At 41.7% G+C, this 17,828-nt stretch overlaps 1 protein-coding gene across 2 annotated transcripts in view; it reads left to right on the forward strand.

The window, feature by feature from the left end:
* Positions 1-17,828, forward strand: part of CA8 (carbonic anhydrase 8) — a 230,125-nt gene that overhangs the window by 184,142 nt on the left and 28,155 nt on the right. For both annotated transcript variants that reach the window (XM_036830406.1, XM_036830405.1), the window contains 4 exons: positions 6,616-6,711; positions 12,385-12,447; positions 14,443-14,491; positions 16,136-16,248. In XM_036830406.1, the coding sequence (XP_036686301.1) occupies positions 6,616-6,711; positions 12,385-12,447; positions 14,443-14,491; positions 16,136-16,248 (321 nt within the window). The remainder of the gene's footprint in view (positions 1-6,615; positions 6,712-12,384; positions 12,448-14,442; positions 14,492-16,135; positions 16,249-17,828) is intronic.

Consider the following 17,828-nt stretch of genomic DNA (forward strand, 5'->3'; position numbering starts at 1 on the left):
CCTTTCCCTTCGTATCTGTTGGTTCATGTTATCTCTATCTCCAGCTCCAATCTATCTGTCATTCAGATGCCTGTCGAGGCCTCGGAGGGTGGGTAGAATTTGGGTAAGCGGCAAGACTGGGGGGAACAGCATTCCGAGTGAGTGGAACAGAAACGGAGCGGGGAGAGTGTTGTGAGGAGTCAGGAGTCCCGCATGATTTGAGTATTTGGGGATAGTTAGGATGGGGAAGGATGGGGTTGGAGAAAGTTAAGCCCTGTATGGGTAGGCAATGAAGGAAGTTAGAGATTTTGAACAGAGAAAATATGGTGAGAGCAGTGTTAGAGAGAGATTGGTTGAGCTTTGAAATGCAAATGATTAGAGGTCAGCAAAGCCTTGGTGAGTTGGAGATAAAGGGGTGGGGGTCCCCGGGGGGTTGGGGGCTCCATGAAGACAACAGTGAGAGGGTGCCTTTGAAGGGAATGGATGTCAGTTCTGGAAATACTCAGCTTGAAGTGGCTCGAAGCCACTTGAAAGGAAATGTCCATTAAGCATTTGAAGATAGAAGACACAGAACCTGTGTGAGTACAGGGCTGGGGAGAGAAACGTGTGAGTCATAATTGCCTTTTCAGTTTTTACTGCTTTTTCCATTCCTCATGATTCATTCTTTTGTACTCTAACGCTGTTGTGTTATTTATATTAATCATAAACCTCATTTATCTTGACGATAGCTTTCTGTTAGGCTGCCACGAGCTCTTCAAACTTATTTTTTCTCAGTGACAAATAAGTGATTATAAGGCTACGGCTTGTCACAGTTTCATAACTTTGGACAAATTGATCTATCGCTGTGAGTTAAGTACATTAAGATGAACGTTTCGCAGGTACTAATGGCGTAGCAGCATAATCAATGGCAGGAAATTGGAATTTGTGAGCCCTTTAGCAAAAGAGCAAAGATTTTCTCTAAAACTGTAAAAGGATGCTTTACCGTTGTTATCCTAGGGTCAGATTTTTTTTAATAGGAAGGAATGAGGGTCATGATGCTGACAGAGTAATAACGGGTCTTTGCTTTTTTATGTCTTTTTAATATGTACATTGTTAACACACAAGGCCACGTGCACGGAGGCCTTGGTGGGTGGGGTGGAGGAAGGACAGTAAGAGGGGAGGGAAGACTCAGCTTTAACTGTCATAGAAAACCAGGGCCTCCTGCTCTGATGTCCCAGTTTGGGAGAAAGACAGAACATTCTGCTTCTCGAGGAAGAGTCCCTGAGGGGGGTGGGGAACTGCCCCTCGTTTCCGTTGAGGAAGAGTCATCTGTTGTCCAGCTGCTGCTGCTGGCAAGCTTGGTAGGAGTTTGGGTTCAAACTGCAGGAGACAACCCCTCTGCCACCTGCTGTCCCGTGTGCTTACAGGCAAAGAAGGTCTAGGCTCCAGAGACCTCCGTGAGGCCAAGTCCTGCCTGTGTCATCGGAGGCGTGAGGTGGCCGAGCAGAGGGGGCCCCTCTGAGCCTAGGCGGGGGACGAGTCATCTCACCATCTAACCCTCATCCTCCTCAGAAACGAGCAGTGTTGATGACCTGGGGCTGCACTGCCACCTGGAAAGCTGCTCTCCGTCCTCCAAGTCATCACCCCGCTTCTCTGCCTTCATGGGCTATGTACAACTAAAGCTAAGGAGGGGGAAATGTGATAGGAATATGGGGGTACAGAGAGCCCAATGGGAGGACAGAGAAGGTGTGAAGAAGCCGAGCTTTCAGGCGTAGCTCTCCTTCTGGTATAGGGAGACGTGCTCCAAGAGGTGGTGGCTTGTGAAGTTCCCAGAGCTAAGGAGCTGAAACAAGTGTCTGAGGCTGGTGACCCCCAGCTCAGAAGTCTTTTAGGAGAGCTGCTGCCTCTAAGAAGTTAGCACTAGAGTTGCACACGTGCAGTGTTACTCCTTGCCGTTCTGCCCTCTGCCGCAGACCTGCCCCGCCCCAGAGCGTGTCTGCACTGTTAGACTTTGAAATGAGTCTTCCAGGTGCCCTCAGCAGATAGCTGTCTGCTTGGACCTCTGCTAAGCCTCCCTTGGACTCCATGGGCTGCGTCATCATTATCTAAACCATATGCTTAGTCTCAAATGCCTTTCCGTTCAAATCCATTTGTCCCCAGACAAATTTCAGAGCACGTGTCCTCAATATGTGCGTATTTATTACTAAATTAATTCATGCACTAATATGTATTATATATGTATTGATCTGTATATTATATATATAATATATAATCTATTTTGTGTAGCATAGGAAAATTGAAATGAAAAGACATTGGATAAAAATAAATGTAAGCAGACGTTCTAATATGTTCTTTTTGAGCATCAGTAGATCGTTTTGTCCCCGACCCTTTGCCAGAGGAGCCATGTTTAGTCTTAGAAGAATAAATTGCAAACACCGTCACATTAATTGTTAGAGCCCTTTGCCTTTATTCCTGTTGCTTCTAATGTTGTTCAGATTTAAGCCTCCATTCATCTCCACACTTTTTTTCTCGTCACACACTTTTTGTTTGTTTGTACAACCTGTATTAGAGTTCTCAGGAGAAACAGTATATGTATATTCTGAGACAGAGAGAGGAGAGTTAAGATTTATTTTAAGGAACTGGCATATCTGAAGTATGCAGGCCAGGCCAGAGGCTGGAAATGCAGGTAGGATTTTTTCACTCCGGAGGTAGAATTCCTTCTCCTTCAACTGATTGGATGAGGCCCACCCACATAATGGAGGGTAATCTGCTTTGCTCAGTCGACTGATTTAAATGTTATCACAGCTAAAAAATACCTTCAAAGTAACATCTAGACTGATGTTTGACCAAACAGGTGGGCACCATAGCCTAGCCATGTTGACACACAAAGTTAATCATCACACACCCGTATCATAATCTTCTGTTGGAACTTTCGTGGTAGACACCTAGCTTACCTTCCCACCTCCCACGCCAAATACTTCCATCCATCCCCATTCTGTTGGAAGAACCTTTGAAGGGGGATTTTGATTGATTCTAAGAAGCATAAGTAATAATAATATTCACTGCAATAATATATTGCTTTAGTGTTTCCCAAAGCACAGTTATGATAAAATTTAAACCTCTGTGCCATCCGAACCCCTCTAACTTTCCAGCCCCATCTCTCCTGTCACTGCTGGTCTTATGTGCCCTCTAGTTACCCCCAAGGTACTCAGTTCTTCACAGGCACTGATGATTTTCCTGTCTCTATGGCTTTGCTCTATGAAACAGAACCAACACTAATATAAGGCAAAATAATAATAATAATTATTATAATATATAGTAATTCAGGCTTCTCAGACCTGAAAAAACTTCATTAAGCTGGGGAGAAAGGAAAGGGGGAGATAGACGGTGTTAGGGGCTGAATTTTTCCCCCCTGCCCCTCCCCCCCACCAACCAATTCATATATTGAAGTCTTAGCTCCTAATACAGCAGAATGTGACTGTGTTTGGGGACAGGATCTTTACAGAGGTTATTAGGTGAAAATGAGGTCACTAGGATGGGCCCTTGTCCAGTATGACTGGTGTCCTTATAAGAAGAGGAAATTTGGACACAGACATGCACAGAGGAGAGACCATGTGAGGTCAAGGGAGATGGTGGGCGTCCGCAAGCCAAGGAGAGAGGCTTCGGGAGAAACCAACCCTGCCCACACCTTGATCTCGGACTTCACGCCTCGAGAACTTTGAGAAAATAAACTTCTGTGGTTTAAGCCACCTAGTCTGTGGCACTTTGTTATATGGCAGCAATCTAATATGGGTGGAGTGAGGCAGGGCTCAGGGAACACAGAGTGAGCTAAAGCCGAGAGGCAGCAAAAATGTAGAGTGTGCGATGGGTGTGGACTGCTCATCTATGTGACTACTACCGGTTACAGCTGGTTTCCAGAATGTGTTGGAAATTTGCCTGGTACTTGAAATAACCATCCTCTAGTGGCTTGGAAAGGGGATCTCTGATGATGTTTTGTTTGGTCTTAATGAGACAAAGCATCTCCAAGAGAGGGGCGTTTCTCAGTAAATACCAGGCTGGAGCTTTGTTTCTGAAGTTTGGGTTCCTTGTGCACTGTGAGGGAAGAATCTCTTTTGCTCTTTAATGGAGTCTCAACTGATTATAAGACCCAGATGGTAGAGCAGACAACAGGTGGTAGAGATTCTCTTGCTATTTTCGTTCTGTGTTATTGTACTGGTCACACAAGGATCATAGCGATCTTCTGTTATCCTTTTTAGCTTGAGTTAGTGGAAGTGCCAGGATGTCCCTTAATTTTTCTTTTCTTTCTTTCTTTCTTTTTTTTTTTTTTTGAATAGACTGTATATTTTAAGAACAGTTTTAGATTTACAGGAAAATTATGAAAATAGTACAGAAAATTCCCACCTGACCTACACCCAGTTTCCCCTGTTTTTAACATCTTACATTAGTATGGTACATTGGTTATAATTAGTGGACCAATCTCAATACATTAAGTATTTTATTCAGTTTCCTTCATTTTCACCTAATGTCCTTTTTCTGTTCCAAGATCTCACCTATGACACCACTTTGCATTTAGTTCTCATGTTTCCCTAGACTCCTCTTGGCTGGGACATTGTCTCAGGCTTTCTTTGTTCTTTGACGACCTTAACAGTTTTGAGAAATACTGGTCAGCTATTTTGTAGAATGTCCCTCTCTTGAGATTTGTCTGAGGTTTCCCTCTTGGTTAGACTGGGGTTATGGGTTATTGGGAGGAAGAGCACACAGGTAAAATGTGATTTTCATCACATCATGTCCAGGGTGCCTATATCAACATGTCTGATGACTGCCGATGTTGGCCTTGGTCACCTGGCCCAGGTGGTGTTGGCCATATTTCTCTACCATCAGGTATTCCATACTGTACTCTTTTTTTTTTGGGCGGGGGGGGTGGTGGGTGGCGTGCTGCGAGGCTTGTGGATCTTAGTTCCCTGACCAGGGATTGAACCCGGGCCCCAGCAGTGAAAGCACCGAGTCCTAACCACTGGACTGCCAGGGAATTCCCCCATACTGTACTCTTTGAAATGAGATTGCCGTGTACAGCACACACTTAAGGAGTGGAGACCCTCAATTTTTTAAACACAAAAACATGTGAAGTAGTTTTTGAGGAACAGGTGTGAGTGATGATGTTGCTGAATTATGGAGGAGTGGCAAAAAAAAAACAAAAAAAAAACCCAAAACATATTTTTTTTGGTTTGTTTTGTTTCAGAAAAAAAAAAAAAAAAGCTCCATACTGTCGCTATGAGAAGTAAGAAAAATGTTGATTTGAACTTTGCAATTTGTGGAATAAAAATAGATTTCAACCTTGGGCTTTTTTTTGTTGATTTAATTAAGGCAATCAGTTCTTATCTGTACCACTGTACACTTATCTGTACCACTGGGGCTCCGAAGCTATTGTTGCAGCCAGAAAAGGAAAGATTAAATTGGTCTGTCTTTCATTACTAACTGAAAGGTTATAGAACATCGCTTCCTTAAAGGCAGTGCCTTGACAGTTACATTTACTGGACAATCCAAGTTCATGTGGGCTTTTCATAGCCTGACCTGTCCTGGGTGACCGTTTCTATTATAGGCAGAGGACCTCATTACTTCCCCCTAGTGGTCAGCTTTATAATCTTGAATTCTAGTTGGACAAATTCAGCAGGAGAAACTTCAAAGTTAATGGCAATCCTCATGATAATTTTCCTTAATATTTTAATGTGGATGCTAAAATGACATGGTGATTGAATTTTAGTATGTCTTTTTGGATTAAAACTAATTTTTAAATGGGTCAGTGTTTTCAGGCAGCAAGTAATGGTGACTTGATTAAAAGCTAAAGCGATGAAGTTTAGTATTCTAGGCGGAAGATTTACCTTGCTACTGTTCTACTGAGAACCTCAGCGGCCATTTGATTTTAACCAGGGAATTGAATCTGGCTTCTTGCAAGTGTTTTATCAGCACTGTAGGAGCAAGTGCACATTCTAGATAAACCTGAAGACTACAGAGCTTTATGGGGATCGTAGTGGGAGAATCCTCTGGAGTATTGTTCGTCATTCCTTCACAGATAAAATTTTATCTCCAGGACAGGAAATGGCTTTCATTTAGAGTTCTACATCAGCATTCATTATTTTACCATGCTTTAAAAAGATGCAGCGCTTTTTATAGGATACTATCTGTCTACATATTCTTAGAGAGTAGAAAGCATTTACAGAATTGGAGACTGGTTTTGTATTATCCTTGATGGAAATACTGGGTGACACAGTACTTGAGTATGTAGGTGGTAATCCTTCGAATGAGTTCTGGTGTTTGTGCCCAGACCGGAGTTCTGTTTCATTGAGAGCCAGAGGGGATGGCGTCTAAGGAAAGGCAGCTAAATCAGTGTGAAATCTGCGAGTCTTCTTAGATGTGCTCCTGATTAGGACAAAAGCAGAACTCGAGTGGCACTCAGCACTGCTTCTGTTCAGAAATGAGAAGGGAGGAATTCATACGGAGAACCAGTATTAAACCAGTCATCTGTTTGCATCTGTCTGTGATACTCGCGTTGCGTACGACACCATACAGATATGGTCAAGGAGCAGTTGATAGGTCTTTGTTTTCCTGAGCAGAAGTACATTTAGTAACGAGGTTACCTGTCTATTGTTGCTCACCCAGCTCCACCTGATCCACTGGAACTCCACCTTGTTTGGCAGTATTGATGAGGCTGTGGGGAAGCCCCATGGAATCGCCATCATTGCCTTGTTTGTTCAGGTAAATGGTCTCCTGCTATGATTGTTACATTGTTCAGAGATGCTTATTTCTAATTTATTTTGCAAAAGGTTTTTCTCTCTCATTTTTACTACTTAGAGGTGACATTGAACACCTATGCAGAGAGCATTGATACTTTAAAAATAGAAAACTTGATCTCTCTGGGTCAAAGATGAGCCCCCATATTCACTGGTAGAAAATGGTTCATTGGCTTATTAGAAGTTTTCTTCAGAGTGGCCTTCAGGGTCTTTGGAGAAAGGAGTTAGAAAATGTCTCCTGAAGGCAGAGTTCATTTTATTATTGAAAAAGCATTTCAGAAAGTATTTTTGGACCTCGCCTTCCTGCAAAATCTAAGAGAAATCAATACTATAATCATGTAGTAGATTCCTTTAGCTATTTGTTATTAATAATTTTCACTCTAAGATGATTTGAAGTGCCTTGTAGAAAACACTGATAAAATGAGAGCGGCAAAGACCTTGGTGGTTATAGTCAATGTAAAGTTTAGATTTGAGCTCTTTGGTGGGCAAAGAATATTATATAAATTTAGTGAAACGTACAGAAGCGGACCATAGGCTTTCAAAGGTAAAATTTTAATTTAGTTCCTAAGGTGAATCTTTTAAACTTTGTCTTGATGTAATTACTTGATGTAATAAAAGATTTAGAGGTGAAGGAGACTCTGGAAATTGTAGGCTTCCCCCTTCCGCTTCTTATAGAAGAGAAACCAAGGGCCAAAGAGGCCAAGTCATTGTTTATAGTCACCCAGGGATTTGATGTCACCAGTCAGGACCAGAAACCATTGTCCACTCTGTGTGGTTCCAGGCTGCCTTTGGATAACCTAGTGGTCCTTAATAACTTAATTTTCCAAAGAGAGCTGAGGAAGGGGCCTTTTAAAACCTCTTTTTTTGGGGGTGGCATATATTTCAATAGTATTAATTCCAACAATTTCCTGTTATAAATACCTCTAAGATATTTCTTTATTGATGTTTGAAAGTAGCCTTCCAGTTTTATTTAGCCTTTTAGTATTTTGAAATCCATGTTTTTAAAGTATAACACATGTCATGGAATTTAAAACAAATCCTTACATTTTAAAATAAATCTTCTTCTCACTATTTATTTCATGCCTTTTTCACAGGCAGGGCCCTATATTCCTTCTATTTTATATCTGCATTGTATAAGGAGAATAGAATCACAAAATGTTGATGAAAAATGTTTTAAATTATACTACAAATATATTCTGATAATCTTTAGTATATTGAAAATAATAACTGTTAAAGTCCATCTTTTGTAACCTGAGAAGGTTAACAGAGCATCCAGATTTGACAGCATGAGGCAGTAGAAGTAGAAGGCAGTGTCTCATTATTAAAAAAAAATAAGAATAAAATAAAAATAAGAACACAAATAACCAAATAGTCATCTGTAGGAGGGGAGGGAACACGTTAGTTTCATCTTTGGAGGTGGTACCCAATACATACTTGTGAATGGAATTCAATGGGATAACTTGATGTTTTCACTTACTGCTTCTCAGTGTAGAACAGCTGACATGCAGTAATAGTGCACTAGATTGGAAGCCGAGTCTCTTGGGACCAAACATCGCCGTTCCCTGGAACCAGCCCATTACTGGAGGCAGGCAAAGCTTGGGAGCTTGTACTCTGGCTCTAACTTTCCATAGGAGGGAAAATCCAGATTATCTATGTGAAAATGCCTTTCTCGGGAGAGAACAGAGTCACAGAAACTATAGCGCAGACATTCACGGAGGAAAGAAGGGCTAATTGGGAGTGTCAGCCGAGGCAGAGAGGAAAGGACCGCGTGCGGGGGTCTTGCACTTAGGTCAGAGGCTGGGAGAAGCGGAGGGGAGGAAGTCCAGGCAATGAGGATAGACTTCCCTCTCAGGAAGCTTGACTCAAAGACAGATGGGGTGAGAACTAGTGGCGATGTCCACAGCAAGGTTCGGATTGTTTCATATTGAGATCCGAGATGGGCCTGTGCTTTTATTCTGAGCAAAAAGGGCTAGCGCAGATGTTGTTTAGACATACCGGCAAGAAAGGGGATAATTGATACAGAAAAGCCTCAGAGGAGGTGGAAAGGCATGGGATGAGATTAGGTGGATGGACTGATCCCGGACAGGACGGGCCCCACCCCTTCTCTGAAATAGAGGGCCAGGAGGAAAGGGTGGGCACAAACGGCACGCATTTTTAGGTGAAGAAAGCCAGGAATTTAGGGGAGTTTATGCCTGATGACCTGTATTATCTCTGAGACATGCAAAGCAAAATTATTTATAGAGCAAAGGAAATATGGGTGTGGGACTGGGTTTTGAGATAGCGCAGGAGGGGAATGACAATAGACTTGACAGTCCTTGTGGGAGACCCACTTGAGATTGGACATCACAGATGGTACAGGACAACGGATCGTGGGCTGTTCTCCATCCAGGGAGAGGAGCAGAGAATTCTAGCAATTTTCGTTTTTTTTTTGGCCGTGCCCTGTGGCATGTGGGATCTTAGTTCCCCGAGCAGGGATCAAACCCATGCCCCCTGCAATGGAAGCACGGAGTCTTAACCACTGGACCGCCAGGAAAGTCCCTCTAACAAATTAATTGTTGTATTGATCCATTACAGAGCATAAGGTTTAGGAGGACAAAGGGATTAGAGAGTGGAGAATGGTTTAAGAGGTGTCATTCAGCACAGGCAGGAAGGGAAAGAGATGAAGCCAAGAGGGACCTGAGGGGCGTGACGCCTTGTGATCAGTGAATAGGAAGAGAGAAAAGAAGAGAGAGCTGGACGGATGGGCACTTATGGTCAGAGGCAATGGTCTTTGTTTGGAGTTGCAGTTTTCAGAGTGAAGACAAATCCAGGGTGTGTTCTCAGGGTTGGTTTGCTGAGGTGGGAGGGAGCTGATGGGCATGGACTGAGGGGTAAAGAGACAGGCCAGGGAGGGCACAGGTCACGCACAGGGATGTTGAAGTCGTCCGGAGTGACGGCAGGAGGGGGTGACCACTGGGAGCGGCCAGAGGGTCAGGAAGTGACAAGTAGAGCAGGATAGCATCGGAGGAGGGCAGTCCACTCAGAGGAGGAGGATGGCTTTGGGCTTGTGGGGTAGAAGACCCATCTGAAAGTAACAGCTGGAAGCTGGCCACGGTTCTCACTCCTGTCTTGAGGGAGACTGCGCAGTGTCCACTCCAAAGGCTTGGGAGGGTGGTGGCCTTGAGCAGACCCGAGGGGTTCACAGAGACCCCCTGGAGGAGGTGGCGGGAGAACTTGTCAAAGCTGTGGAGTCATCCAGTTTCAGAGGCTGCGGTGGAAAATGAGGGGGGATTAGCGTTAGAAGTGGAAAAGCACAGGGCTGAGGCTGTCCGAGAGGAAACTCACCAGAGGGCTGGCATTTGGGGAGGCGGTGAAAGATGACCAAGGGGAGGGTCAGAAGTTTCTGGGTTCCTGGCAGACTCTTGGTCCCATGTTGCGTTGTCACCTGGACTGCTGTAGGGGCTGAGGTGTGCAGAGGATCGTCTATATTTTCTTTTTGGTAGCTGTCACCTCTTCAGACAAAACTTTGACAAAGAAGGAAAGAGATCGAGCAACAGCTGAAGTTGGTTGCAAAATATAAAGTTTTGCCCATAAGGTAAAGATCCTTTATAGACAGAAGGAGCCAGTAAGAGTTATTAAGTGCTACTTTATGTAAGAACTGTATTCGATGCTGTGTAGCATTCTGATTAAAAGTAGTCTGGGTGATAGTCACTGAATTACAATGCACCGTGCCCTGTTCTAAGGTTTGTTTTTTTAAATATTTATTGATTGATTGATCGATTTGACTACGTTGGGTCTTAGTTGTGGCATGCGGGAATTTTAGTTGCAGCATATGGACTCTTGGTTGCGGCACGTGGGATCTAGTTCCCTGACCAGGGATTGAACCCGGGCCCCCTGCATTGGGAGCGCAGAGCCTTAGCCACTGGACCACCAGGGAAGTCCCTGTTCTAAGGTTTTTGTTTGATTGAGTCTTATCTTCAACCCCATCACTTTTGTCTGCCCCACTGTATAGAGGAGGAAGCTGAAGGACACAGAGGTTAGGTAAACTTGCTCAAGACTAAAAAGAGAGTCAGGGTCAGAACCCAGCATCCAACGCAAGTGACCTTGCTCCTGGACCCCACTACATTGTGTGGCCTTACAGCGTTCAGATGTGGACTCTTCAAAGAGTTAAGCTCTGACAAGAGATGCATGAAGTAAAGACAGAGCCGACCTGTGGGTGTAATCATCCAAATGCTACATTGTGGTTAAACCAGTACAATAGAGGGATCTGTTTCCCCTGAAGATGGGGTGAAGGTGTCTGCCTACAGGTCCAGGCTTTTGCACCCAGGAGTAAATTTCCCTGAGATATATATATATATACGTGTGTGTGTGTGTGTGTGTGTGTGTGTGTGTGTGTATGTGTATATATATATATACACATATGCACATATAATATATATATATATACATTTTTTTAACTTAAGAGAATTCATTTTCTGTTTTTAGTGCCTATCTCAGGAATTGCAAACACTTGGAAAATGATGTCTCAATTATTTTGAACTGATTGGCCGATCTTAGGTTATGTAAGTTTCTTGTCTCACCTCTTTCCTCTGATGCCCTTTCACCTAGCCTGTTTCCCAGTTGGATCACGTGGAGAGAAACAGGGAATATAAACATGGTGACAGCTCTTCTAGCTCCTTGTAGGTCATTCTCCAGAATTTATGTGGAAGAGGAAAAGCGAACCGTAACAAGGATTGTTTGTCTGAGGTTGTAAATTGTCTCTGCTGTGACTGCCCTCCATTATCATGGACTGTTGAAACTTGGCTGGAAAATGGAAATCAGATTGCACTTACAATTTTTAAAGTTAGAGTCAAGAATATTTAACATCATATTCTTTTTAAACTCTCAAATTATTTGGAACATTTTATACGCTGAAAAAATGTAATGCTACATAATGCTTTAAAAGAGAAAGCTACTGGGAATTCCGTGGTGGTCCAATGGTTAGGACTCAGAGCTTTCACTGACATGGCCTGAGTTCAGTCCCTGGTCAGGGAACTAAGACTGCGCAAGCCACTCAACGGGACCCGGAAAAAAAAACATAGAAAGCTACGAACAGCATATTCATATTTATTTAAGAATAAAAAGGGGATTATAGAACTATGTCCTGTGGTAATCAAGAAATGTTGTCCTGATTTCGGTGACAGGACAATGAGTACGTATGAAATCATGTACTCATTTTTCTGAGTTAATAAAATTTTTTCAACACGGATAAAATCTTTATAGTAATGATCTAGAAATGCCCAAGGTGAAAATGGAAGGCTTTGGGCATGCGATGAATAATTTTAATTCAGAAATATCCTTGAAATTTCTATATCGCAGTATTATGACTTTTTATATATATATCTATATGTAGCACAGTGGGTAAACCTGTACCTAGCAAGGTGAATTTAGAATGGATTCTTGGAAATGTCTAGGAACATATCTAATACTTTCTTGTACTGGCTTCTGTTACACCTTTAATTGCCTTCAGTAGATGTTGACCTGGCTATTGTTAAAAAGGTCATTTGTTCCCCAGGAAGGACATTCAGGTGAACTTGAACTTCACTCCTGTTGGTTACTTTAAGTAGAAGCTACATATTTAAAAGCTTTATGGTTATGGTTTATGCTTTACACATTGCAGATCGGAAAAGAACACGTAGGCCTGAAGACTGTAACTGAAATCCTCCAGGATATTCAGTATAAGGTAAGTCATTCTTGAAAAGAAAATAAAAATACTGGCTGTGTCAGAGGCTTCCAAGCCCACCTTCAGGCTGGGAGATTCCCTAAAAGGACTCACAGCCAAGTTCTTACCCTCCTGGTTGTGGTTTCTTCCAGCGGAAGGCTACAGCCCCAGAGCAGCGAGCCACAAGCTTCCAGACAGCCCTGCCCCGTGGAGTCGCATGGGGACACACCTGATTCTCCTAGCAGTGATGTCACAACACGTGTGAAGCATTGCCAACCAGGGAAGCTTTCCTGGGCCTTGGTGTCCAGGGATTTTATTGGGGGTCAGTCATGCCAGCCGGCAATGCCTGAGGGACTGACCTCAGCTACTCTGACTCTAGCCCTCCCCGACCCTGAGCAAACCGGGCTTTCACCATAAATCACAGTGTTGGGATATACTTATCTGGTCCAACTGGTGCAGCCTGACCCAAGGCCTCAGGCACACAGAGCCACTCTTCTCAGGCAGCATATTCCAAGGGCTCAGAGATTATCTTCCAGGAGCCAGCCAAGGGCCAGTCTTGAAGACAGGCCTTTTTAATTTTTTTTGGATTGTGTAGGATTCGAGCAACCCAGGCCAGCTGAGTTACCCCTTTCTGCCCGCTGGTTATAGGAAGGTAGTGTAAATGAAACAAATAAAAATTGTGGCAACCACACTTCAAAGTATTTAAGTAAAAAGAAAAAAAGAGACAAGTACATATAAGCCATAAGATGATATATCCCACAGAAGGTGACTTTAGGTGGATTTGAGCCTGTAGTGATTCGGCCTAGCATTGCCGGGAAGCCCAGTTCTCTTATAAACAGTACCTTTTATGCTCACGTTGAGTCAGTAGAATCTGAGTGGCCTTGTGGGGGAGAAGTTCAATCCCATGTGGGTGCTGTAGATACCGCACAGGGGTCCAAAGGCCCAAGGCCAACCCTAAAATCTGTCTGGAAACAAAGTCTCGCTAGCTCTAGACTCACTACCTCAAGCCCAGAGCATCTGGAACCAGGCAAGACTCTCTCCTGAGCGCAGGCTCAGAGTGAATCCAGCTGCCAGGGGAAAGCACAGACTGGTCACAGAAGCTGGTGAAAAGGGGACAAGGACACATGTTCATTGGCATTTGTTGAATAGAAATGGGTTGAGAAATTTTCCTTTATTGCTTCAGCTAATGTGACGTCAGTCATTATGGAATATAGGAGGATGGTGGGAGGTAAGTAAGCTGGGTTCTTTAATGTGTCCAGCAGTCCCCAGAAGTAAGGAAGAGACCAAGAGGTCATGCACTAACCTTCCCTGTTATGTCTGCATTAGTGGAGTAATCTTATAAGAGACATCCAACTGGCGTGACAGGTCTGTCTGTCTAAGGACTGGCATTTTAAATGGGACTACTTAAAATAGTGATCAGAAATGTGAATTGGTGATGGCACAAATAGTTTATTGAAATTTAAATCTAGTTTTGATAAACGTGTATTGAAATTTAATATTTTCATCTGAGTGTCAGTTCTCCCTCTCTGGAGGAGGAGAGCATCCAGAATAGGTCCTAGAGTTGAGCCACCAAATCCAAAGGGGGCAAAACGAGAATTTGGGAGGCAGCCCGTCCTGCCAAGAAGGTTAGGAATTGAGATCATAGTACCAGGAAGAGAGTCATTTCTAAAGAATTCCCTGAGCCAAGGCCTAAGTCTCTGGTCTGGATGCACCAGGAGCCGGAAAGGTAGCTGACATGGGGCAGATGGACATTGGACGATTTTAAGTTTCACATCTGGAATTATAGGGAAAATTGAGCTGCAGCAGCAGAGAAAATAGCTACAGACTCAGAGCAGGAGTATCTTGTTGGAATCAACCCCTGTTGCTCCAATGAGAAGACAGATTGATACAAATCTATGGGGTCTGATAATGCCATTCAGAAAAGACTTCAACCTGGATTTTTAGTGCGAATAAATGTTCTTATTCTAAAATTTAGAAATTTTATGTTAACATGGGGTACATTGTTTTCTGTTTCAGGGGAAGTCCAAAACAATACCCTGCTTTAATCCTAACACTTTATTACCAGGTAAGCATTCATCTGCATAAGATGAATTTTAACTGTGGATATGACTGCACTGTTTTCCTCAGAACATACACAACTATATCTTATTAGTTAATAAAGTTTCTTTACAATTTATATTCTCTGTAGTTGGTACCAGTTTCAGATTGCTCTAAACCTGGGAGTAAACCTTTTGAAATAATAAACACTTTACCACTAGTTCCATTAATCCATGAAGAGGTTTTTTTTGGGATTTTCATTGATACAAATTGCTACCTCTGTGTAAAGCACGACTGTAATAACATAACCTTGATATATATGTAAGACTGGTCAGTGCAGTTCTTATCAATCTCTGGTGTGAAATAGACTTTATATCTAATTTTAAAAGATAACCTCTTTGCAATGATATTATTATTTAGCTATTATTTCTAAATATTTAGGTATGCCTGAACAGGTAAGAATTGTATATAAAATACTCAAAATATAATTTGTAGATAAAGGTTGTTTTGTACAAAATTTTGGTCTTCACATTTCTCCGCCTAAGTTATGTGAAATTTTTTCGTGTTTCAAACAAAACCAAATGCATTGTATCTTCTACTTTCTACATTTAATTGCATTGCTACAAACCAGTTTTTTCCATATGTTGAATACTCACCATCATATTTAATCACAAATTCTTCTAATGCAGGGCTACAAGATTTTATAAGAATGATTTTTTTTATTCTATCATAATATGATTTCAATATTTTGCTATTGAAGAAGCAATATAGAGGTAGCTAGAACAGCATGGTTAAATGCACAGACTGTTTTCTTGTCTCTCATTTTTATTTAAAAAAATCAGATACATGATTTAACATTCTTAAAAGAATCAAAAGCTCTAAATAATCACACCGGGGAACAACTTAAGCAGTCTCTCCCTTTAAATCCCAATAGTTACAAATTATTGACCTTTTTTTTGTGTGTATTTTACAAAAATTTATTTTAACTGAATTTTTAAAAAGATAATTTAAACACACAGACTTTGAAGCCAGACTGCTTTCGTCCTCATCCTGGCTCTGGCAGTTGTTAGCCCAGTGACTGTGGGCATATTAACCTAACCCTCTGTGATTCAGTTTCCCCATCTGAAACGTGCGGGTAATAATGGGACCTATCTCACTGGTTTGTTGTAAGAGTTAAATAAGTTAATGTAAAATGCTTAGAAGAGCACTTCACACGTAGTAAACATTCAATAGATATTGGGTATAACCAGTCAGGTAAATCATCCAATAAAGTAAAAAAAAAAAAAAAATGGATACACTTCTCCTCAAGTGAGTAAACTTGATATATAGTATATAGATAGTGTATAGTATATATATATCAAGTATGTATATATATAATATAGTATATCAAGTTTATATACATCCCGTTTATATAGCCATATTTAAATATGTATAGTAACCCGTTGAGAGAAACTGCTATAAATAATAGAAAGAGGATTCATCGTGTTTTTTATTGATTGTTTTCTCCATGATGATTAGATTAAAAACACAAACGTGAGGCTCTAGTTTAAAAATGACATCAGTCTAAGAAGTGTTATTTGGACAGTTTGTAATTTTGAAAATTATCGTTGGAATCTTCCAAATTATTTTTCATTAACTTGCCTTTCCGTGACACGTCCACGTGATGGCACAGACCCTCTGCTGCGTGATTACTGGGTCTACGAAGGCTCTCTCACTATTCCGCCCTGCAGTGAAGGTGTTACCTGGATATTATTCCGATACCCTCTAACGATATCCCAGCTACAGGTGAGTGCAGTGCTTTCAAATCTTCCAGAATGAAGTTCTGAGTTAAAGGTTAAATGTTGTCTCTATAAAAGGGAAGCACGTCTGTTTTACGTTTTGGCTCCCTTTGGATCAGTTAGATCAGTCACATCTTTTCAGATAAAAGTTAAATGTCTTGAACCAGTGAAAGCAATGGAAAGGTCAAGGATGAAGAAAACCCAGCTCTCATTTATGATCTGTACTTTAAAAGTCAGTTTTTATAGAGTAAATAGAAGTCAGTGAAATAGCCAAACTTTTGATTATTATAGTTATTCCTTCATGTGGGTTTTCCCAGGCATTGGAGAGAAAAAAGCTCTTGGAAGTAAAGTGAGAGTGCCAGTTATTTCTGTAAGTCACATGCAGGCTTTGTAATAGCTCTTTGTTGGCTTGCACAGGAAAATCCTGTATGCAGAGGGTGAGGGCGCTAAAAGGAACGCCCCGGGAAGTTCTGGATTGTTCTCTAGCCCCACTTTTGTTCACCTACCACCCACCTTGGGTACAGCGTAGGTGCTCTGAATGCTGATGCACAGTGTGTGTGGCTCCAAGGTGAGCTGTCACTAGGGTGTTAGCTGGCGGAGCAGGAGGTAACATCACTACAAGGTGTTTAAACAATGGTTTTGAAACTATTACAAAAAAGCTTTAAATGTCTCCTATCCCCCAGAGGTCTGTCTAAGGATGTGTCCTGGAAGGCTATACTTGTTCTTCATGATCAGTCTCAAAAGACTTGGGCAATCCTCTCAATAAACCAAGTTTCCTTTAGAAACTTCTTACAAACTTTTATTAATTCCCCTATCATTTTATAAGAAGTTCAAGTTTACTCACTACTCAGGAAAGCCTTCTTTTGTTTGTCCTTAAATCTTTAAAATCCTTCTTTCAACCTTTAACAATTTCTTATTTCTCTTTTTTCTAAGGATTAATTTTAAAAGTGCCCCATTCAACATCTTCATTGTTTCATTATTTTAGAAACTTTGATCACACCACCTTTGGGCCTTTGAATTTTTAATATGACAAATCCCAGTTCCTTTATTTATTCATTCATCTGTTTTTTTCTTACAAGAAACTGTTCCTGATTGCCAACCAGGCACAGAGGATGCAGAGATTAAGACACAGTGTTTACTCTTAAAAAGTTCACCATGGAGTTGTGGAGGCAGATGGTTATTAGACAACTATGTTGTGTCATAAGTAAGGTGCTCTGGAAACACATAGGACAGAAACCCAACCCGGACTGGGAGGTCCAGGGAATAACTCCTGAAAAATATTAGGAGTTAGTCTAGTAAAGGAGAGGGAAGAAATTAGAAGTTTGAGTCTAATGTTAAGAGTAGAGGTTTGGACTAATGACATATAGATTTGGAATTTAATAGCAAAGGTGGTAACTCCTGTAACAGATATACCTCAAAACTGCAGTGACTTATCACAGTAAGAATTTTATTTTTTACACATGTGAAATGTGTTTTTACATTTTACAAATCCAACAAATGTGTCTTTGATTCACAGTGAAGGCTTTTCTTTGTGCATTCAGGGAACCAGGTTGAAAGACACTCTGCCATCTTTAATACCTCACTTCC

This window comes from Balaenoptera musculus, chromosome 17 (genome assembly GCF_009873245.2).
Source record: "Balaenoptera musculus isolate JJ_BM4_2016_0621 chromosome 17, mBalMus1.pri.v3, whole genome shotgun sequence".
NCBI classification, from domain to species: Eukaryota; Metazoa; Chordata; class Mammalia; order Artiodactyla; family Balaenopteridae; genus Balaenoptera; species Balaenoptera musculus.